General features: G+C 37.9%; 2 protein-coding genes across 5 annotated transcripts; one reads left to right on the forward strand and one right to left on the reverse strand.

Annotated features, from left to right (window-relative positions):
• Window positions 1-373: 373 nt before the first annotated feature.
• ube2q2 (ubiquitin-conjugating enzyme E2Q family member 2) lies at window positions 374-9,142 on the reverse strand. 4 transcript variants are annotated; one of them, XM_036576201.1, is made up of 13 exons: window positions 8,871-9,142; window positions 7,051-7,155; window positions 6,723-6,845; window positions 6,542-6,598; window positions 6,282-6,422; window positions 5,693-5,777; window positions 4,965-5,025; window positions 4,751-4,841; window positions 4,586-4,644; window positions 4,099-4,147; window positions 3,586-3,681; window positions 3,429-3,495; window positions 374-3,305 (listed from the first exon to the last, which is right to left on the reverse strand). In XM_036576201.1, the coding sequence occupies exons 1-13, from the start codon at window positions 9,027-9,029 to the stop codon at window positions 3,274-3,276; spliced, it is 1,125 nt and encodes a 374-aa protein (XP_036432094.1). In that variant the 5' UTR covers window positions 9,030-9,142; the 3' UTR covers window positions 374-3,273. The 4 variants fall into 4 exon arrangements, with proteins under 4 accessions (XP_036432094.1, XP_036432092.1, XP_036432093.1 ...); XM_036576199.1 differs by having other exon boundaries at window positions 6,267-6,422; XM_036576200.1 differs by having other exon boundaries at window positions 6,282-6,425.
• Window positions 9,143-10,866: 1,724 nt separating this feature from the next.
• il17rel (interleukin 17 receptor E-like) lies at window positions 10,867-22,989 on the forward strand. The gene is made up of 18 exons (XM_036576194.1): window positions 10,867-11,044; window positions 11,919-11,946; window positions 13,735-13,875; window positions 15,222-15,328; window positions 15,747-15,861; window positions 15,981-16,025; window positions 16,665-16,804; window positions 17,146-17,217; window positions 17,294-17,348; window positions 17,489-17,652; window positions 17,916-17,960; window positions 18,122-18,179; window positions 18,287-18,438; window positions 18,747-18,812; window positions 18,988-19,045; window positions 20,349-20,468; window positions 21,070-21,132; window positions 21,266-22,989. Exons 1-18 carry the CDS (start codon window positions 10,928-10,930, stop codon window positions 21,325-21,327), a joined length of 1,608 nt encoding a protein of 535 aa, XP_036432087.1. The 5' UTR covers window positions 10,867-10,927; the 3' UTR covers window positions 21,328-22,989.
• The last annotated feature ends 1,128 nt before the right edge of the window (window positions 22,990-24,117 follow it).

The following is a 24,117-nucleotide window of genomic DNA, read 5'->3' on the forward strand; positions in this document are numbered from 1 at the left end:
GATTCTGAAAAAAAAATAGACATCAAGTTCGTGCTTCTTTTTCCCAGCAGTACCTGCTATAATTTATAAGAGTAAACATGGCAACATGCAGAGAAGACTACGATACATTACGAGACTAAATGAAACATTAAATGTAATGTTTTAAACTGGTCTAATCAAAGCAGAGGCCTGATCTCCAATAAACTACTGTAGAAGAACCTGCAGAAAACATTGCTGACAAAATCTACATGGAGAACAGGCCAAACATTTCTCCACAGTGGTACTGTGGTATTTCTTCTCAGAAGTGAAGAACGGAGACACTGCCTAACAGCTAGTGCCTGGTGTAGAAATGCACACAGTCCGCCCTCTTGTGGCAGACAAGAGATACAGGCAGGATGTGCTAGTAACTTTATTTACAAACGGTTAAACATACTTGACACCCTTCCAGAGTCCCCATGTACATATATACACATACACATACACACACACACACACACACACACACACCTATTAGATGTACGTACTTCCGCATGCATGCACGCACACACACGCGCACACAATTTTAAGGGGTTAAAGTTTCTTTTAGAGGTCATTCTAAAAACTTCAGTGATGCTTCAAAAAAAACAAACATTACAAATAGCCCTCGTAAAATTAATTTATTCATAAACTTGATGCAAGTTTACAAATTTTACTGTACATGGTCAAAATTCTCTTGCAATGGGAAAAACAACCTGAAAGCATGCCTAGAGTACGTATGATAACTAGTCCACCATGAGATGGCACCAGAAAAGAACACCGTGATCGGTCAATCTGAGGTCGGTCTTCCAAAGGAAAAAAAGAACAAGAGAAAGCCATCGCTGTCCAGTCATACGTGGTAGCACAATGGAGAATATGTTACCGACAGCAGTCCAGTTGGACAACAAACCAGCTTTATTAACTTTAAGAGGTGCAGGTGTGTCGAATTCCCAGATGAACTAAAAACCAAAGCAAGTAGGTCTGAAAATAGAGCAGCATCAATGTCAGAGATAACAGTACTCAGCTGTGCTGCTCTTAGAGAACATGAGTCAGAGAAGTGCTGGAAAGGAATGACAAGATCCTCTTTACAGCGCAAACAACCAACATACGCTTGAAAGCAATCCAACACACAATGCTTAACATTTCTATATGGAAACTTACATCTAGGTGATGGACTTATAGATTTGCAAGCCAGTGTTAGGATATGGCTTTCCGGTAATCATGATTGGCTCAGAGTCTGGACACAACTCCCACCCTTTGCAGTGATCTAGGAGGCACACTCTTAAAATTTTGTGCAAAAAGAGCCAAACGATCAAGAAAGATTTCTTACATCCAGGGCCATTTCTTAAGACTGTGTATTACATACATATCACCAAGCCATCAGACATGTTGAACTTCATGGGAATGAGAGAAGAACAGATGTCTATACTGAAGACCTGATTGCTGACGCTGTCTCACTCCACTTTAAATGAACCTGTACTAGGACCTGAAAACGTACTGAAGAGTGTGCTAAACTCTTCATTTAAAAACAAACACAGCACTGACAGAGAGAGCGCCATATTTCTTCATTAGTGTGGGCTGACAGATAATGCATGGGGATAAAATGTGGCAATGCAATGGTTTTCTGTCCTGAGTTACCACTTCGAATTGTGAGATGCCCTCAAAAAAGACTAGCTTGTTTGCAGTCAGCACTGAAAGTACAAGGATTTTATGGTGTGCAAAGAAACACTGATCCAACCAGTTGCAGCACACAGCACGACACGAGTTTTACCCACTGTAACAATGTCAGTCTAACAGACTTCTTGGAAGCTTCTTGGAAGATATTAAAAAAGTTAAAGTAGCAGTACTAAAAAAAAAAAAGAAATATTCCTCCTTGTCAATGTTCATTTTACCTTAAGCGTCTACGCTAGCTAATGGATCCTGAATGTGATTTTCTCTCACTCAACCGAAAAATACTAATATGGAATCATTAATTTGCTGATAACTTAAGGTTCACTGGTGAATCTGTATCAGCGGCTATTAAATGAAGTACAAGTGAATGTCCACCATTAAAATGAGTAAAGGAAGAATAATAATATCTTGACACCTTCAGAAACATGAGTACATGGTTCAAAACCCCTGAATAAATACAGTTTTCGGTGCTCGCCCCCCCCATCTCCATTTTGCACAAGTTTAAAACATCCAATTAAACACAGAGGTCTTAAACCCTCAGCTGAAAACTCTATGACTGACTGAGTACTGTGGCACAACCCAAGGCTGAAAATAAAAACCTACTTCACATAAACGGCACAATAAAGATGACTTGCACCTCAAATCCATTTACAAGTTTACAAGCAGACCTCTGTCCAACTACAGAACAATGACACATTCTCTTCTTTAGCCCGTTCCAATCAAGGCCTGCGTTTGACCGTTATTGGCCAAATTAGCCACAGGCTACAAAGCAAGACAGGAAAGCGAGTGGTATTCATCCACAGTTAATATTTGTGAACTGAATCTAGACACAGCCGCCACACACTCTCCCTTATCTTGACTTTAATCATTAGAATTAGGGCTGCTTGAGAAGCATGAGCATATAACTCTGGCAAATAATGATTCTTTAACAATATCGGCATTATATGTACCAGTACATGTTAACATAGAATGCAGAAGGTAAAGAAGAGATCAGTGCCAGCAGATACAAGAGAAGTGGCACATCTTCATATTGTCTCTTATTGCATCCATTCCTGTTTGAATTTCAGTAACTTCTGCCAAAAGTCTGGAGTCATGGTCATAAGAACATCCATTAAAGGCAGAAAAAGGGGATAAAAAAAATCCAGAAACTTCTTTTTATCTCCATTCAGGTATTAATCCGACAGAGCCGTACCTGTCGCTCCAGACAGTAAAACCAGACTGAGTCTGGTGGCATCTAAAATCATTCTGTGCAAGACCCCCATTAGTACCACGGCTCTGTGTCTCTCACACATCCCTCTTTTTCCCTGCAGCGAACTGGAGAAAATAAGAAATGAGAGCAGGAGAGAGTGATTACAAGAGAGACAGCAAGTAATGGGGAAAGACAGAAACAGAGAGAGGTCAAGTGCACACACACATGCCCACATACACACACACACACACACACACACACACACACACACGCACGCACACAACTTCCACAGAGACCAGTGGGACCTCACACTCCAGGTGAAGAGAAAGATTTGAGGGGAATAATATTACAAAAATAAAAAAGCAAATGGTTGATCAGAAATCCCATATTCCCAGTGTGCAGGAACAACGGCCACCTTCTTAACCATCTTCTTTAGGGGGTGTGTACCAGCCTGTAGGGCAAAAAAACAGGGATACAAAATCACCTTTTAATAATGGGATGAGGTGAGTGTCAATCCATATCCAAAACAAATAGAGGAAAGAGTCCTTTGTGAAGGTGTGGACATGTTCTTTACCATTCTTTTCGTGGATCTGGACCAAAGACTTGTATGACTGTTGTGCTCTGGCAAGATTATACTGGTTCTATCAAAGAAAAAAAAAATATCAGCGTTGCAGCACAAAATCATGTTAGATTTAAGCGTTCAAGAAAGGACAAAGACACTTGGTACAAACCTTATTAGCTCCAAACTGTACTCTAGCTTTCCCTTTAACTAGAGTGGCATTGATCTGCATGATGACAGACTCTATGGAATAGGCACTGCTCCAGCCCTGAGGGTGCATCGAAGATGGTGTGTTTAAGATTTACAGGTTGTACTTTACAATAAGTCTACCCTTACAAAGGTTTTATGGTTAAAAAGTAGCTTATACATGGCTATTAATTAGGTCATGAACACCTTAAATCATTAATAAACAGTTCATGATTAAAAAGCAAAAAAGAGCAAGTGTCCCGTTATATCTAATAAATATGATTATCTGAATAAGCTGACCACCAACCATTAGCCAAATAACAGATCACCGGTGCCCTTTTCAATTATGTGTAGCTGTTTAGTAAGAACCATTAATAAACCACTCTCAAGCAATTCATAAACTCTTTTACAAAGGTGGTCTTATTTTAAAGGGCTAATGATTTTTATATGTCATAATAGGAGATGTGATCTGAAGACAAATTACCAGTAAAATTCTCACCTGTTTTGTTAGTAGCTCCATACACAGGGCTCCTCCTCCAAGAACATATCTAGAAGAAACATACACAGTTAGACTAAAAAGAAAAAGGTGATCCATGAAATATGTTACCTAAAATCTGCCCCTTGAAAACCACTCAGAAGACATTTTTAACCAAACATGTCCCTGCAGTTAAAAAAATCCATGCAGCATAGCATTGCCATTTCTGGCATCACTGATTTTTTTCCCCTCTATGAACTGAACATTATCAGCTCCCTTTATACACTTTAGGCAGACAGCTCTAGGTGCTAAATATGATTTATGATTATTAAGGCAAAACACTGTGAAGTGCAAGTATTTTCTACTCCCCTGAAAAGATGTTTTAAAGGTTCTTTGGCAAAAGTAATGAAAAGAAGCAAAGTGACCAAAATAATAAGAGTCCAAGCAACAAATTTAGGAAAGAATTCATACGACTCCAAACACATTAGCAAGAAAACATTCCTGTACTGACCCTCCAGAAAGAACAGGAGACACTACCCGTACAAAGGGAGGATCAAAAGGAAAGTTATCCTGCAAAGGAAAAAAAGAAGATGCAAATTCCTTAGCTGTTTTACATGAGCGAAAAAGACAAAATGATTTAGAGGGGGTGAAAAAAAAAAAAAAAAAAACAACTCACTTTATAAGAGAAATTGAGAAGAATGTAGTCCACCCCTTCTTTCTCCTTCAAAACCTGTAAGTCACTATGCAGTGGACTATCTGGATCTACCCTGTAACACAACCAGAGACATAAAGTTTATTATTATTATTATTTTTTTAACAGTTTAGTGAACGCTTTAGCATTCAAGCTGTCAAATCAGACCACTAAGTAAACAAAGAAAGACTGTACTTACGTCCTCAACTTCACATGCCACTCATATAGACTGTCATTTACTAGCTCCACTGAATAGATACCTAAAAAAAAAATAAAAAAACAAAAACACAGTGTCACTGATGCAGTATTCTTGTGAAGCGCTAAAAACTACTTGAGTGCTAAAAATGAAGAATTGAGTGGGTCAGAAACCAGATCCATGAAGTGCTTCACTACTTTGCATTCTGCATAAAGGAAACCGTAAGTATTCAAAAATCTTAAATCAACCTCCCACCCAAACACATTTAACATGCATCAGGAGCCTCTTGTCAAACTTATGTGAACACAAAAAGGACACATAAATCATATCATATGCTCTGCCAACAACACTTCCCTCACCTCTTCTGTGGAGGCACAACAGTTTGGGGTTTTCACCACAACATAATTTACCAAGACTTCCAAGACCATTTGATAATGAGGCCACTAGAGTTGTCCTTGAACAATATCAAAACACATAGACAAAAAAGGAAAGCATACCTAATTTGATAGTTATGTTGCATAGCCATAGAGCAGCGGTGTCCAATGTTATCTGCAAAGGGCTGGTGTGGCTGCAGATTTTCATTCCACACATGCAGGAGCACACTTTCTACTTTTTTAATCAGTTGGTTTCCTGCATCGCTGGAATGAAAACTTGCAGCCACAACAGCCCTTTGCAGATTAGACTGGACTTCAAGTAATTCATACAGACATCAAAAGTACATGCACACTGACCTGTCTTATAACTCTGTGACCTATAGATCTCCCTGAGTTCCTTCATGAGACGGTCTGAGGCTTGAACAGAGCCTGAGACTGCACCCTAAAGAACAAGAAACACAGACCTTTGAGGAAAAGTACTTCTAAAACAACCAAACACCTTGATTTTAGCAGAACAATGCAGTGACCCAGCTGATAAATATATTTTGCAGCAGTATGCCTTCTACATCAAAATCAAGCACTGTTATAAAAATGTATGTCCTGTGCAAATTCTTTTTTTTAACATTTCCACTGACTAAAAAGTGGTTCTGCAGTAGCACAGATATTTGTGTGGGTTTATACTGAACCAGAATCAAATTTATTGCATAAGTACACTCTAGTTCAACTTACTTAAGTAAAAAACATTTCTCAGGACTGTACCTTGTAATCATAACAGATACAGAATACGGAAATAAAGTGAATTCCAATCGTAATAGCCTGAGTGAACGAATGAAATAAATAAATAAACAAATAATTCAAAGACATGTTTGGTTAACGGTGCAGGGGACAAACAAACAAAAAAGATCCCATAGTAGTACAAAAATTACCTTACCAAATTGACACTTACGTTCAAGTGGTCCTGCCTCTGGTTCTTGCGAATTTTCTCCAAGATGGCAAGGTTTTCCTTCTCTATCCCATCATCCTCTGATTTCTTGCCATCTACAGGTTCCTCCTCTTTCATCTCATAGTGGTCTAGATCTTCAATGTCCTGCTAACACAGAGAGACCAAGAAATGTGTTAAAAAAAACAGTCATATAGAGCATTCACAGGACCAAATACAAAGGACAAGTGGTCAAAAATGTAAAATACTTGAAAAACAATAAAAACCTCTGCCATTTCTTCCTCCTCCTCTTCTTCAGATGTTACTTCATCTGTTGTTACATGCTAGGAGCAACAGCAAAAAAAGAAAGAATGAAAATGCAATAAAAATGTGGCTTTCCAGAACCTAACACACAGACAAAAAACAAAAAAAGAAGAGTAAATTAGTGCCTAGGTTTATCTGGCCAACCTTTCTGTCATGAGTGATGGGTCCAGCAGGAAGAGGCTGGTCCAGCATCTCCACATCAGGGTGCTGGGGCAGGTTATAGAGTCGACACAGATCGCAGATTAACCTTTTCAGCTGCTGGAGGAGCTGAGGGAGAAAAACGAATACACCATTTCTACTACTAATCCTCCAAATACTAAATGTTTCTACTGTCAGCTGGCAACTATCACAGACAGAATCAAGAGCAGATCAAGAGGGACGAACCCATGAGGTCACAGTGTGGGTAGTGACACCCAAAGGACACACAACAACCCTACAATGAGAAGGAAACCTGTCTCAAATGCTTACTTACCAATGTACTGCCTTTGCGGACATCCTCCAGCCGCTCTAAAACTTCAGTCAGACTTGGATCATCTGATTCCACAAACCATATAGGTGGAGTTGAAGGATAAGACTCCTATAAGCAAGACGAGTTGTGGAAAATTAGAACAAAAAGGGGCTGAAGTAGAACAGTCTGTGCCCTCCGCAGTGGTTAAAATGAAAGAAGTAGAGCTTGAAGCCAGGTAAGCTGCATTTCAGAACAGGCTGTTTAGTACAGACTAGAGAGGTAATGACGTGTTTGCTCTTCCTGCTAAGTGAACACCCACCAAACCCCACTGCTCCCCTCCCTACATTGTTTTCCCACTTCACTGCGAACTGCAAACCATAAGTAGGACGATCATGTTTAGAAACATCCACAGTTAATAGTCAACACAGCAGTCCACAAATCAATAGTTATGGTATCCTTCTCAACAACCGGACTATTTTTAATAGATCCAAAACTGTCCATGTAAATTCTACCATCATTAGTTAATCACGAATCACTGATGTTATACACATTATGTGAAATATATTTTAAAATCTAGACACCTTACTTTAGTGTTTCTTTAGGGTGCAAGTTAATTAGCAAGTGTAACTTTCTACAAACTGTAGCTACGTTACGCTCACCAACAGTACACCGATGCGCAAACCTGGCTAGCTAGCTAGCTAACAGTGTAACAACTCCGCGACTGAGCAGTTCATGTGTTTTGCACTACTAACAACCAGCCCAAGAACACTGTTAGCCGCCTGTGAGCAAGAAATTGTCTTAGTCACTAGATCACGCACCAAATGTAACAACTTCACGTCACTGGTGTTAACTAACATTAAGCTACCTAATTAACGTTAGCTTAGCTAGCTAGCAGGCAGAACTTAGCTAGCACTGTTAAACAGGCTGACAGGCCACAGTGAAACCGATCTCTCCTTTTTTATCTGCGATTTTGGTTTTATGTTACTTGTTGTACATTTTAAATGGGGAATTCAGAAGTCAGAACATTCTAGCTCAAATATGAAATCACAGTTGTCCTATATGAGTGTGTAGCTAGGTTAGACAGTTTGCTTACTGCTTTATTAACGTTAATTCTTCGTAAAAAACCAAAACGTAGACTGGAAAACAGACGTCAGTCATCTAGTTAACTAGCTCGCTGAGCGCGGTTAGCTGGCTCGCTAACGTGTCACATTCCAGCACAGATTAACCACAACATTACCAAAGACTACCAAACGCCGGTCAGCCTGCTACACGTCCACCATTAGCCTTAGCTAGCTGACCACCAGCTGGCCAGGTACAGCACTCACTCACACTGTTTGGCTGCGACAACTTATTGTGTTGTTTGCTACAGCCAAAACCTACGTTAAGGCTATGATGTTATGTTACTGCTGCGTTAATAATCATAACAAAGGAAGCGATACCGCGCATTCGGAAACAAGCCTGTGGCTTTGCACACTTTATGGGTGAAGGTATGAAAGTTAGCCAACAAACTAAGCTAGCTAACCAGTGGCGATCAACTAAGCTTCGTGGTAACTCAGCTAGCGTTAGCTAACTACTTGTGAGAACTTGTTTAACTTAGCTAAATTAGCGCAATGGCTGTGATTAGTATGCCAATTTTGAGGATAACATGAATGTATACGTCAAGCTAGTGATCTCTTTTTCATCTGGACTGGCCTACAGACTTCTTATCAACACGACAACAAACAGTGTACGTGACATTATTATTTCGACGCTTGTTTTAGCATGCCAGCTAGCTAACTGCTGCTCGATTGCTGAGCAGCTAGCTTAGCTAAGCTAACGTTACGTCTTCCTACGTCTCCCCTTACCGTAATGTTGCAGTGAATGATCAGTAGCTTTTCCCCAGTCACATTGAATTGGCAGCTAAGTTCATCAGGTTTCCAGTCGATAATTCTGAAACGTTCGTGGTTTGGGTCAAAAATTGACTCCAAGAACTTTAATTCGGCCTTCAGCCCCGAAACCGACATCTTCCACTCATCTCCAGCCAGGCCGCGGGGGGAGGGGGCAGCTGCTAACCTAGCTGGCTGGCTAACGACTGCGACCGCGCAGTTCAGTGCCTGTATGTTTTTACAGCGCCGGCCGGGACTGGGTAACAAAAGATGGGGTGGAGAGAGAGCGAGAGAGGAGCGAGGAGGAGAGCGAGCGAGCGAGGGAGGGAGGGAGGGAGGGAGGGAGGGGGGGGCAGGAATAAGCGCAGACTTCTTCTTCTGTTGGGTGGTCGGATGGTACTGAGTACAGTCGAGCTCTGTAAACTGTGAGGGAGACCACTGAGAGTCTGACTGCCCCTCTCCCTTTGTGGAGGTTTACTGAAATGACGTACTGTAACTGCACTAGAGATGACACGGATCCCATACCGGGTATCAGCAAACCAGGCTGGATCTGATATCAAAGGAGAAAAAAAGAATGAATGTGATTCAATCCTGTAACAAATCTGTCCTGAAAGAGCACTCAGTCACACTGTGTGATGTTCTGGTGCGTATTTCCTCCTGTGGGGCAGTAGAGTGATTGAGAAGTTTCAGTATGATGGTCTACTTCTGAGTGATCATCTTAGGTGAAGTACTTTAGTTAAAAACAGGTCGTTAGTAGTTTAGTAGTTTTTAGAGAGAAAAAAAGAGATCACATCAGCTTATACTTAAAGCTTCTGTATCAGTTGGGAATGGAACGGTGGTGTCATGTCAACTCTAAACTGTTTAGTGTATGTTGCTCCAGCTTGCCAACTGATTCAAAGCAGGGGGACAACATGCAGGCCCGAATGCGTTCCCTCTTTTCCTTAGGTAAAGCTCACTGCCTGCCCAGTTTGCAAATCAGCAGTTGTCACCCACTGAATACATACAAGCTGCAATTTTGTGGTTGCAGGTCTGGATATGATTATCATTTGTATTAAGCAATTTATGAATGGAAACACAAATTATTAATTGTATGTGTGTGTTTTCTGTTATCACATTTTTTTGGAGGAGACTTTCTTTCCCTCATTATTTCCTGATTTGTGGTGTAGATATAGAGAACTGGATGGCTTTCACTTTTGGTCTTGCTATGAGTGAATATGTTAAAAATGGTCATAGATCTGTATATAAAGAGTTTCATTCCAAAATGCTGTATATCCATGTGAGAGGATATAACACATTTTTGAAAAGAATAACAGCTGGTTTAAAATGGAAAACACATTTTTATTTTTCTAATAAAGGTGGTATTAATCATAATATAGCACTGACATTTCTTGCATGTGTAAAGCTCACACTCCACAACTGTTATCATGAAATAAAATTCTTAAAAGAGGTCTATAATGCATTTTGGAACAACACCATTCATATGTAGTGTGTATAATTACTGGAAGTGTGTAGACTAGTCTGAACCCATACTCAAGTAAAAGTGTTTGACTTAACGTAAAAGTACCTTTCCTGAAGTAGCAGACCAAAAACTACTTAAGCACTGAGCCACAAGAAAAGAAATAAACATGCAAACAATGAATAAGTAACTAAATTTTAAAGACTAAAACTGGTACAGTTCTCAAAAATATACTCAAGTAAAAGTATTATGATTTGAAAAAGTTCAAATCCATCAAAAGCGTACTTGAGTACATGCAACTGAGTAAATGTAAGTAGTTACAGCCCATTTCTGATGTTTCCCACCACATTTGCAAATAAAACAATGCTGTTTTGGTATTCTGGGAAGTGCATAAGGAAGCACGCTAGAGGGCACTGCTATCTTGAGGCTGAGACAAGGAAGAATTGTCTAATTTGTGGTATAGACATGTCTTCAGGTTGCAAAAGGATTTAGTGTGACAGTGTCCCTGAGAGTGCTGTCTTCCTCATCAGAGGTCTCCTCAGCTGAGCAGCAGGCAGCAGTGCTCTGTACTAGGCTGCACATGGAGACTGGACTGAAGATGAAGTTAATTCTGTTCTTGCTTCTTATCATCCTCCAGGTTGAGCCCCTAAACAGCACAGTCAAGCAGATCCAGCAGTGTGGAGTTCACTGTTCTAAGGTATGTTTATACCACTGTGTGGGCAGTAAATTAGGCTGAACAAGTTTGTGGAGACCTCATAGTGTTGTGTAGGACATTAACCATTCACTAAACTATTCAGGTTTTTAATATTATTTTTTTAGATTATTAGATTTAGATTTTTAGATTATTTTTAAGATTATTTTATGATTGTAATAATTAGTCCATTAAAGATCAAATTAGCATTTCATACTTGATGCAATAGCCATTTCTTTATATTGAAAGAAAAAGTGTTTATTTTATTAATAATAATAACAAAACATGTAACCACCAAAATAGACTATATTTGTGTTTTTTATGCTCTCTGTTATTTATCATGGGTCAGTCTTGGTGGTATTGTGGTATTTCTTGAATGGGGCTTTAAGCTTCATTCACTTTTTTAAACTAGTGAGTACTGTCATTGGTATTTAGGGTCAGTGCCAGGTCTGTGCCTGTTTCATAGTGAAAAGTAAATTGAAAGACATATCTTGATCACATGACAGAATGTTGTGCAATGAATCTTGTTCAGCTTATTTAAGTTGAGGTCATTAGAAGTGCATGGTTGTATTTCAAACTGTAAACAGTTGAAGTGAAGACAGAGTTGACTTTGAAGTATCCAGACAGAAAGCATAACAGTAGTCATTTGACAGTAGTTTAGAGTTATTTTCCGTTTTGCACAACCAGGAACTACAGTCTCCACATAATCAAATGTGGGAAACCCCTGTCATTATCCTACCGTAGATTACATTTCCTTCTGACAAATTAATTATCAACACTCTGGGCTACGTGTTGATTCAGTGAAATGCTCTATGTGGCCGAATTCTGCTAGTATTTGTAGCTTTTAATGTTAAATCTCCTTTTCATTTTTTTCTAACAGGGGCTACACTGTAAATCCAGGCATCACTGTGAGTAGATGAGTCTTACGCTATCAATTGTCTTTATTTTTTTTTTTTGAAGATATACATATCCCACTCAGACATCCCCTTTCCCCACACCACATACTACACACATAGTAAACAATATATTAATAGAATTCTCTTTCATTTAATTACATTTATGTATCAAAATTTATGTTAATTGAATTTTACCTGAGCATTGTCTAATGTCTCTTTATCCCTCAGAATGAAACAGACTGTTTTTATTACTGTGCTTTATATGTTAAAACTTATATTCAATTTTAGTGGCTTGAAACCTACAAGAAACTAAATTGCAACTCATTTAAAACGCAGAGTTGCAACCATCTCAACTTTGTGAAACAACTTCAATGAAACAGCCAATGAAAATTCATATAACACATCACGTGATCACGTTAAACAACATACTTTCAAGCCATTCATTTCACCGGATCAATGATAAAAAATAATAATACAGAAACAGGTTTATTGGGCAGTTGGAGAGGAGAATCCCCCTCCTGACTGACTCAAGGGTGGTAGTTTTCAATTTTGTCCATTTCCAGAGCCGTGACAACAAACAGGAGCTTCTCAAAGCTAACGTTTCTGTAACTAGCTGCGTTAACTAGCTAGCTAACGCTAACAGCTGTTTAAATGGCTGCTTGTGCCACCAATTACTTTTTTAGCCTGCTTTTATCTTCATTAATGTAGCTATTTACTTTCTTGTCTTTTGATGGCCCCTAATTTTATACAGAGCACATTTTTTTTTAGATCCAAAGGATGAAAATGATAACAGAAGGGAGACTGAGACCCACTCTGAGATGAACTGTTTGTGCTTTTGGAACAGGATGAGCTAGTCATCAAGTCTGTAACCTCAATGGCTCATTTTTAAAGACGTAACACGCGCACAACAGATACAAAAACGCAAATATATTGTGAAGTAGATAGATAAAAAATGACAGATATATTTAGAAAAAATGTCAGTGAAAGCTGGAAAAATATGAAGATGATAAAAATGCCAGAAAATGCTAAAAGATGATAAAACTTATATTAACGTAAATTATATCTTGTAGATGACTTTAGTGAGAACTATGGTGAATCACAAATATGAGCTGCTAATTTGGCTATCTAGTGGAATATTGGCATGTGAAGCATGTAACCTTGTTATTGAATTGCATTATCTAACTGTCTGGTTGTATGGTAATTATGTTGGAGGCAACTTTAGAGAGGAGAAATTGTGTAGCCAAATTCCCAATCTTCAAAATAAAAGGTTGCTTTTTTGTTGTGTGCCTGTTTGGCCATTAATACATCACTAAATATTGTGCCAAAAGTGAAAATACTCAGGGAACAGAAAGGTAAGTGAACAGAAAGGTAATTCACATTCAGTGTTGTCTGACATGCCAAACAAAACTATTCACAGGGTAAACAGAAAGTTTCATCACGTGAAGCCAGCCTAAGACTGATGCATGTAAATGAGCTCTGTTCCTGATATGCTGCCCTGTATTGTACCTCATTCAAAAAGCAGTCCAGGCTAAAACAGTCCCTAATACCTTCAGCATTAATGAGCAGAGCTAAATTTCTGTAGGAAATTCTGAATTGGTGTTTGACTGGTATGTGAATGCATTAATTTTGTGACAACACAAACACAATGAATTCAAAGTAGGTCATTTTTGCAGCATAGTTTCTATAAATGGAATGAGGAGTGAATGGTGTGTTTAGAAAGTTTACTAAGTTTTACCTGTTCAATGTCCATGATATAGGCCCTTTAATACAACTTGTACAATATTCTGTTTCTATCTCCAGTGTCACTGTCTCGCTGCAAAAATCAGCAAGACCTGAACAATGCCACTACCATTGATGATGTCAATCTGTCTGTTGTTATGAAATGTGAAGAAGAAAAATGTTCACTCAACCTCAACATTGTCATAATGATGACACTTTACGGTATGTTTGAAACAGTATTCGTAAGAGCTGCACTCATTTGTACACATTTAAGTATATAGTATCAAGTATATAGTGCTTTCTGTAGTTGAAAGGACATACAAGAATAAATGCTGATAAAAATAAATATAAATTCTAAAAGTAACTTACAGTGAATTAAAAAAGATGAAAGCACTTAAAAACATGAAAAATGAAGAAGTGAAAAAGAAAAAAGTGCTGCGTGGGGTCATGAAAAATATATTCCTTGGGCCTGGATGATGCAGATTCAAAGAACGAGTTTCACACCAGGGATTGCAAAAGTAAAATATCCGTGTTCATTTCCAAAATTATAAACAATAACTCCCAGAGCAAAAATAATCCCAGATGCTCCATCTTTTGAGGAGGTATAAATAGCCTTTATTAACACATAGCAAACTGAAAAGAAAGTTCCGGCACACTGTGGCCTGTGCAGGTCTTCATCTTGGTACACATTTTGTCACAGTGGCTTCTCATACTTCTTCAAAGATGGAGTGCCTGAGGGCTATTGTTAGTATTTTTTAGGATGCACATTGATAATTTTACATTTACACCTCTATGTACGAAACATTTGCTTTGCACTTAAAAACATTTTCTCAATACTGTGGAGAGGAAAATTTGTATAGCAAAATGGTCAATCTTAAAAATACAAGTTTTTTTGTGCGCGCTTGTGTGGCCAACTCTGAGAATATTAAGTGAGCCATCACTGGATAATCTGTAGCAAGTGATTGAATAGATTAAATAGTTTGAGCAACGTTGCAACTATGAGGATGTTTTTGAACAAGCACATGGCAAGAACTGTTGTAAAATATTTTTACAACAGCATTAATTTGAGCATTGTTTCTAGGCTTGTATAAAGAACCCACATTGATAGTTCTTGTCACCAGTGACGGGGCAGAAGTTAATATTTATTTTTCTTTCTGGCATGTGAATGTGGTTGCTGAGGGAATCTTCCAGCAGCTTCTCAATAAGAGGTAGCGTTTGCTCAAAGAGGAAGTAGATCTAGCACATCTTTTTCCAATCAATATTGGTCATCATTAGTAGCACAATATATTTTAACACATAAATCATGCTGACAGGCCACAGCACTGCAGAGTTTGAACATTTTCCCACATTAAACACAACCAGTTCAACTTATCTGCTAATTAGCAATAAGTTTGTGAGTTGCACAGCTGCAGAGCTGTGGCCTGGGAGGAACCCAGTTTGACACCCCTGCTCTTCAACATGGTTCTTATCATATACAACCATAAAGAGGTGGACATTTATTCTTCCTGATGTTTGAAAACATTTGTATGTGTTTTTTTTTTAAGTAAATGCAACTTTATGATGTTCAGATGGTGTCCGTGGTGTTGTAATGTGTGTGCACTCTGCTGGGATGTTGGAACGCTGCCAGATTGTAACCTTTCCTCACAAGGCCAGAAAACATGTCGCTGAGAAAAAGGTACAGATTTCCTTTTATCTGAACATCAAATGCACCAGCATTCCTGTAAAAATAATTTGAGTTTGCTCAACTAACCAAAATACCAAAAAATATTGCCATTTAGATCAGTTTTATGTTTTTTTACTTCATTTGAACAAAGCAGCTGTCCTTTACTTTTTGTGAACATTTCACAATGAATGGATCAAAGTAAATTGGTTTTGTCAATTGCTTTTTCAGGGTCCTTTTTGTAATTCAGCTACTGCAACAGAAATTGATTTCGACAACAATGACTTGACTCATCTCAGTTGCTTTAAGCTTTATTAGTTTATAGGTCTATGTTTACATATTTCTCAAATTTCAAATAAAGTATAGACTATTAAGAGGCAATCTTTTAAACTCAGTAAACTGAATTAAAACTGTTGTGTATTGTATCTCTTAGGTTGAGGTTCAGTATGACTGTTTTTCAGTCAGGCCCGAACAAGATGTGTTTGTGACTCTGAAAACTGCCCCAAATTTCTGCAATAATGTTTGGACACAAAAATACTCCATTCCAGGTATGTTGGTTGATGTAATTTTCTGGGGGGTTGTGTTTGTGATCTGACATGATATTCAGTGCAGATATATAAAACAGAAACTTGCCATTAAATGTGTTGTATTTTCTTTCTTGTGTCAGAATGTGCTCATGAAGACTTCAGGAGAAAAGTTACGGAGTGCATCAGTGAGTTCCTCTCAGCCATGGTGCTTATGTACAGTAGCATATTAATGAGAGCTATTAATCATTTTACCTACTGTATTAGGGACATGCAGTATAACGTACTCAATTCTTATTCAAATTATTTTTAATTTGAATAAGTAATGTGGCCTAAAATTATACCAATTATATGAACTACAGAAATACAGCACCATGCAAAAGCACATTATTCAACACTGTTTATTTTGGCAGTTAGTGTGCTTTGTATTTTTAATGTATCTTAGGAATGAATTGAAATAAACATAAATACAGTAGTTGATGTAAGCTAGTTTGAAGAACAAACATTGGTTCCAAATTTCTTCCCAAAGCCCCCAGCCATTGCATAGATTTCTTAAATTCCACCAGCAGTGCACCAGATTTAACATAATGACATATTGATTGAGCCACGCTAGGTATTGGGTGATGCTGCTATGATTAAAAGGTTTGGAAATAAACCCTTGGTTATTGTATTAATATTATTTGTATTTATTGCAATATTACTGTTTTTCTGAGCAAATACATGCTTATTGACTAGATAAAAAGATTTTAAGTCTAATTGTCTCAGGTGCTATAACTTTTGTACAGTTCAGTACAACTAATGTCATGTCTTAATATATGCTATTGTAGCTGGAGAGCTGACGTACACAGTGGACGCTGCCAGGAGAGAAATTACAGTGATGGTGCTGGAGGCCCCTAAGGACACAGACTACAACCTTAGACTCTGTCTCAAAGGCCATACTTGCATAGGAACAGGACCACACAGACTGGTGAGGACTATTCACTCTTAAATGTTATGTCTTGTACAACATTGCTTATATGAGTTTCCTTTTTTTAATGCAAAGGAGAAAATGTAGCACGTAGAACCTCTGAACACTATTTACCGATGCGTGTGATGTCATCATTACAAGGAAGAATTCAGACATTTACTAAAAATAGAAAATGACTTCTTGCTTCTAATTAGTATAAGAGGCACACTAGCTTTGAGCCCAGCATCACTACTATTTCACACTGGCTGTGAGCCAGACTTTCTCACAAGCACATTAACTTACAAACCTGTGGTTTTGCATGTGTGCGTGTGTGTGTGTGTGTGTCTTTCTGTTTCCTGCAGATCAAAAGACAAGATCTGAATAGAAATGAGTCATTTCTGTACTCCAAGGCTCTTCCTTGTTTGTGCATTGAGGTACCATTCCTGACTTGTCTTAACACATCAAGCATATCTTTGTCCCGACACGTTGTGTCACACTGATTTGTTACAGGGCTGGCCTGCATCTGCAAATGCACACAGAACTCAAGTTTGTCCATTTAAAAATAGTAAGTGTACTTACTACTAGTAGTAAGGGAGTTTTTACAACCTTTTACTTGTCTGGATACTATTTTATTTTAAAACATTCAAATTGTGCCCTGCTTATTTTCATTCATAAGAAATGTATATGCCCTTTTCCCTCTTTCAGACATGCAGGAGTTGTGGTCAGGGGTGACCTATGACCACTACACACAGGCTCTGTCTTGGAAACCCATGTGTCCTGTCAAGGCAGTCATCTCGCTGTGTCATGCTGTTGGACCAAAGATGTGCCTTGACATTGGAAACATGTCTCTGTCTTCTGAAAGGAACAACGTAAGCTCATTCTTATTCTACAACTTTTTACTATTTATTTAACTAATTTGTTTGTCTGAGACATTGGTCTTTAATAAGCATTAAAGCCAGAGCAGTACATTAGGTATAGATAGCCCAAAAAACTCATTCTCATCAGTTGTTCCTTTGCCCAGACATGAAAAAAGGCAAACTTATCGTATGAATGAATGCCGGTGAATGATCTGCTTTCTAAATGTTGGTTGCTAGGGGGTACTTGTTGTAAATATTGCATGTTTTGACTTCAGGTGATATTTACAACAGTGGATCCACACCCACTGCTTTGCATGAAGGTAATTTTTGCAGATTGGTTCTGTTTTGCATGATGTTCTCTTTTTTTATCGCAAAGCAAACTAAATGTGATGACATCATAGATATGAAATGACTTTGCTGAGCTCGCATAACAAGGGCAACCTATTATCTTGTTGAGTGATGCAAATGTGCGCTGTTTCAGTTCACCACTGAGGCAGACTTTTGGATAGAGTGCCCATTCAGTTCTGAACGTTTCCCAGGTAATTTCACTTATTGCTACACTAAATAATAGCATGCATGTTAAATTATTGACCTTTTGACTGAACAATTTGCACTACTTATATGGTGTCTGTCCATATTTGTCTAGTGTGGGACCTGAAAGTGGCTTCTAAAGCTGATCAGCACTGGGTTGAGATAACGTCATGGGTTCCAGCCAGGTTTTCAGTGGGTCTGTGCAAGATATCCAGCTCCACTACTTGCGAACCAGCTGAAGAAAACCCATTTTTAATAGTCTCTGTGGTATGAAATTATCAACAGTTTTATTCACATAGTTACATGCCTTTAGGAACACCATAGTTAATATACGAGATATTTTGAATGCCTTTTTGAAAGTGTTGTATTTGGATGGGGTCCCATGGGAGAGCTCCTTTTAAGTACAGTGCCATATTGTACTCAGAAAAGACATCATTCATGCGCTAACTTAAGTAATGACAAGAGAAAACAAAAAGTCTTTTGGAATGAAGGCCTCACAGATTCCTTAGTACAGAAAGGGGGGAGGGGTATTTGTTTTTGAAGGTGCCTTGATATGCCACAATTTCTTTTTGAAGGACAAAACAAAGCCTGCAGTTGTCAACTTGTCGACGAGTATGTGCAACTCAAGTATTTGTGTTCAGGTATGGCATTCAGAGCATGTAAAAGGAAATAAGGGAGAAAGTATGTCATTAGCTCTTTTCCTAATTCTCCACATGCATGTACGTGACTGACAGAGGCATTTTCGCAGTGTGAATGTGAATAAAGGTCTGTTGTAATAGACTGATATGCAGCATGCATATATTTTTTTTTTTTAAGGTGAGGAGAATAGATGTACTGTTGGCCATACAGGAACAGCGATGCAACCTCCAGTGCTGTGAGTAGGCTACATTGAGTGTGTGCACATGCTTAAACAGGGATCCTGCTTGACCATGTCAGTACTAGCTCAAGTCTCAAGTTTATGTCAGTTCTAGTTCAAGCCAAGTATGAGGAGTCTTACAATTACATTAGATGTTGACGCCGTTGCGTATACCAGCTGTTCTAACTCTTTACTATTATTATTTACAATGTTATAAACAGGACATAACTTGTGGGGGCCCTAAGTGACATCCTATTTGGATGGGCCCTAGACACAACCCACCCATCCAAATCACATTTTTTTGTGTGCAGGAATAGAACAAGAATTAATATTTAATTTCGATAAAGAAACAATGCAAGAAAATCTCTCGTCTTACAACTCTTTCTGACTGATAATATTAAATAAACTTTTACAAATGTATACTTGGGGCCCCCTGGTGGCCCTAAAAGTGACTGCTTATACTACTTACAGCAGGCATGTCAAACTGGGAAACTTCTGGGCCAGAGTGCTGCAGAGATTAGTGTTTACCCTCATCTAACACTCTGAATTCAGTTTATGAAGGCTTTGAGTATTATCTGATGAGTTGAATCAGGTGTGTTTAATGAGGTAGTGTGTAGAAGTCTGCAGTGTTTTGGCTCACAAGGACTAGAGCCTGACACATGTGACTTATAGCATAGGTTTTACAATTTCAATACTTTATCAAAAAAACAAGCATTCAGAATGGCGTATTAAAATTCAAAACTGCATAAATTACATACCTCTCATCTCTTACTTACTTAATCTGTGATCAGCTTTTTATTGATCAAATAAAACAAATGTGAAACTTTGAAACAGTAACTTTAAAGAGTAAAGTTAAAGTTTAAAGATAACGCTTAGTATAGATTTTGCACATATTGTAATTGTGCTTTTATGACATATTGATGTTGATGTTTCAGTTTGCAGTGTTCAAAATAGAGACATGCTGTATAAGAATTTACAGATTTTATAAGAAGGATTTCACGTTTCTGTATTGTTTATAGCTCACTCACACTGTTTTAAAAGATCACTATTAGGCAAAGGACATGCTGCTTTACTATCTCTGGAATAAAGTTTCTATTTTTCTGAGTTGAACAAATCTGTGTAGTATATTATTAGATCTCTGTCAAATCAAGACATGTTAAACACAAATGCCAGAAATCATATAAAATTTTGACCTGAGAACTGAAAATTGTATTGAACTTGGAAATATGTGTATGGTAATATGCAGTAAATATGTGTAATGTTGCGCTCCTGATAACGAGCATGGCAGGATCATGATACAATACAATCTTTCTCAATGCAGCTGACCAGCGGTTTGATCAGTGGAGTTACAGTGAGACTCTTGAGAAATACGCACTGCCACTCATTGTCTGTGTGATAGCATTGATGATGGCTGCTTTGGTCGGGAATGTGACATTGAAAGGTAAAATAAATTGATTTCTGTGTTGTTACTGAGCGTCACAAGCAGATTCATGGTGTTTCAGTATGTTGAATGATCATTAAACTATTATTTTATAAACTAGTGAATCAATAACTAGTTTCTCAAGTCATCCAAGTGGTCAGAGTGCTCCACATAGAGCAGGGTGTTAGACTCCAGTCCTGTCAGGTCACAATACTTTAGATTCTACCTTATTTAATACAACTAATTCAACTCATCAGCTACAACAGCCTTCATAAGTTAAATTCATAGTTTTAGAAGGGAGAAAAAATGAATCTCTGCAGACCTGTGACCCCCCAGGACCTGAGTCTGACACCTCTGCTTGCCATATAAAGCACTATTGATGGTAAAAATGAAATCAGATATGCGAAACTGACCCATGGAAAAGTAGAGCAACAAGAATGGGAGCATTTATATGAAATGACATGATATAGTTTTTATTGTATTAGTTTGTTGGTAGACTGGTGGAATTTTAGAATGGCACAGTAGTTGCCCTGTAATCTAATCATATGCCGTGCAGATTTAATTTGATGCAGGCTGCGGCTTTAGCAAAATGTTATTTGTCACTGGTGTTTGTGTTCTTTAGTCTGTGGTTGGGGGCAAAGAAAGCAGAAACCAGGCAAAATCCCTACATGCAGGGCTGCAGCAGGTAAGAAAAATGGCCTTTAATTTATTCTGATTTTTAAGATTGGTAGAGGAAAGGAAACAGTAGAGAGGGAAATATTTTTAGAATCTTTAATGTGAACATGTGCCACCTAAGCCTTTCTTCCTTCCTGTGTCAGAAACAGAGACCCTGATCCACACAGTGAGCGAGGACATGGATACAGGGCTGCGTGTGGCCTAAGGCTATGGGTGATCATTGTTTGGCTGCAATACGAGACTGTAAGTGGAGCCGCCAACAGAAGTAGTTTTGGCGCCTTGATCATCTTGGTCTGAATTTCGCAGGTTATATGTTTTTCACAGTTATGCTTTTAAATGTACATTACTCACAAATGTGTTTCTGAATATGATTACATATTCTGTACATGGTTTTATGTGGTATGTCTATACCAGCTTTTTTATTTTTGGTCATTGGGTGTAAAAGCTGATTGTCTCTCTGTCTCTCTCTTTCTTGCTCATTCTCTCTCTCTCTCATTAGTAATAGATTACAATTGTTAGTTCATGTCAAGTCAAGTGGTCTTTATTGTCATTCCTCAGTGTAACTTGTGTACATTGGAATGAAATGTTGTTCTTCAGGCCCCATGGTGAAACACATAACAACATCACATTACACAGAACTACATAAAGTGCAGATGCACACACATATATATACACACACATACAGTGCCTTGCAGAAGTATTCAACCCCCTTAATCATCTGGATTGCAAATGACACTTCAATGTTTTGTTCTATTATATTTTATTTTAAAAGACTTACTCTGAAAATTAAGTAACTTCAAGTTGTATCAGTTTTATTAGAAACCTATTCTGTGACAAAAATTATTAACTGAAAAATGGTGTTTGCATAAGTATTTTACCCCTGTGCTGTGAAAGCTCCTAGTTCACACAAGTACCCTTGGTCAGACTGTGAATCTCAAGGAAAGCTGTAAAAAATGAAGACTAAAGAGCATTTTAAGGAAATTAGAGATAGTTATGAACATGCACAAAAAAAAAATAAAAAGGCTACAAAATAAAATCCAAGTGTTTGGATATCCTAGTGAGTGCTTTTGGATCAATTGTGTGGAAATGCAAGCTGCATCATACCACCTGTCAAAACTCAGCATCAGAGCAAGAAGGCGACTAGAGAGTCCAACAATTACTTCGAAGAAGCTACAGAGTTTAGTGGCTGATGCTGGAGTGAAGGTGCAGCAGTCAACAATATCAAGAGCTCTGCATACAACTGACCTGTATGGGGGGGTGGCTAGAGAGAAGCCATTACTGAAGAAAAACAACATAGCATATGTATACTTAGACGCGAGATAAGATTTTGTGGTCAGATGAGACAAAAAGGTGAAAGTTCTACAATGTCCAAGTCAAAGTACAGATCTCAGTCTAATCAAGAATTTGTGGTCAAAATCTGTGGTCAAAATCTCTCCCAGTGTGCAAAGCTGGAAGAAACTCAGAATTAAAGATGTTATTCCAGCAGAAGGTGGTTCTACCAAGTACTAACCTGAAGGGGTTGAATACTTCTCCAAGCAGCATTTTTTATTTTTAGATCTGCTGACAAATAATGAATTTTGACTCAAAAATTTACTTTGAGAACATTGGTTTTGAATAAAAATACTGTCTGGAACAATTTGCGTGTCATTTGTAATCCAGATAAATCTGACTTTTAAGGGGGTTGGATACTTCTGCAATGCTGTATATAGATGAGCATCAAACTAGTGCAAACATTGTCATCTATAAACTGTACAGAAAGATTGAAGTTGTTAAAACCAGAACTGTTTATAGGCTCATATAATGTAGACTACTGTTTGACATTATTGAACTTGTACATTAAATGGCTCTTTTTCTATCTGCATGTGCAGCAGGTGTAATAAACTGTGTTCTCACCATCTCTTTGCTCCACTTCCACAAACTGCTGCAGTGCACATACTGCAGAGGGCAGTGTTTTACAGTTTACTTTGTACCTGCTGTAAGAACTGATCCTCTACTGTCTGTAGTGTATGAGTAAGAGTGTATTAGTGTCAGAGTGTGTCCCTTGTAATCACTACAACTAGATCACAAATGGGTGGTCGCAAGAACTGGGTCAGAAATGGTCAACTAACAGACATTATAGGTTGTGAGAGCTGGAGTATTTATTCACTACTCCATGAACTATCCTGTGTATGTTCTGTAAAAAATTGACTTATCCATGCTCCGCCCATAAATGTTCTATTGTAACAACTGTTCCCAGGTTGAAAACACCTGACAAGATGTTGCCAAAAAATCCCTTTCAACATAATGAGAAACTGGGAATTTTTTTTGCTAAATTACCTGTGTGAAAGGTCACTCTGTTAGGATAGATTGGGTGTACTTTTTGGTCGTATAATCAGGCTAACATTATCATGGTGGGAAATTTCTTTGTAATTTTCAACCTAACTAATTACAACATTATATATATATATATATATATATATATATATATATATACAAAATGTTGTAACTAGTTAGGTTGAAAATTACAAAGAAATTTCCCACCATGATAATAACTTGCATTTTCCATATTTATATGTGAAGTAAAAAGCACATGTTCACGAGTAAACATATTACATATTTTCATGTGATCTCAAGTACATCTGTTATATGTTTTGCATGATTACATCTGATAACATGTAGAAATCTTTTTCAACGTTACACCATAAATTACACGTGAAAAGTGTAAATGGATGAATCCAGATGTGAGAAAATCATAAATGAAAAATCAAAATTTGCTTTAATGTGTAAAGTCAACAAGTAGAAAAAGTGTGAAAAATAACATGTTAAGTGTCTAAAAAAACAGCTGGTTATTGACAAGATGAAGTCATGTGATTTTTATGTAAAGGAAATTAGTTACAACAGCAGTCTAGCTCGTTAGTATAGCATTAAAAACTGGAAGCTTAATGTTATGTAGCAAATCTAAACCCCCACCTGACAGGAAGGGGCCAATTGACTGACAGTGCACACCAGCCAATCT

Source organism: Colossoma macropomum, unplaced genomic scaffold, assembly GCF_904425465.1.
Source record: "Colossoma macropomum unplaced genomic scaffold, Colossoma_macropomum, whole genome shotgun sequence".
In the NCBI taxonomy this organism is placed as follows: domain Eukaryota; kingdom Metazoa; phylum Chordata; class Actinopteri; order Characiformes; family Serrasalmidae; genus Colossoma; species Colossoma macropomum.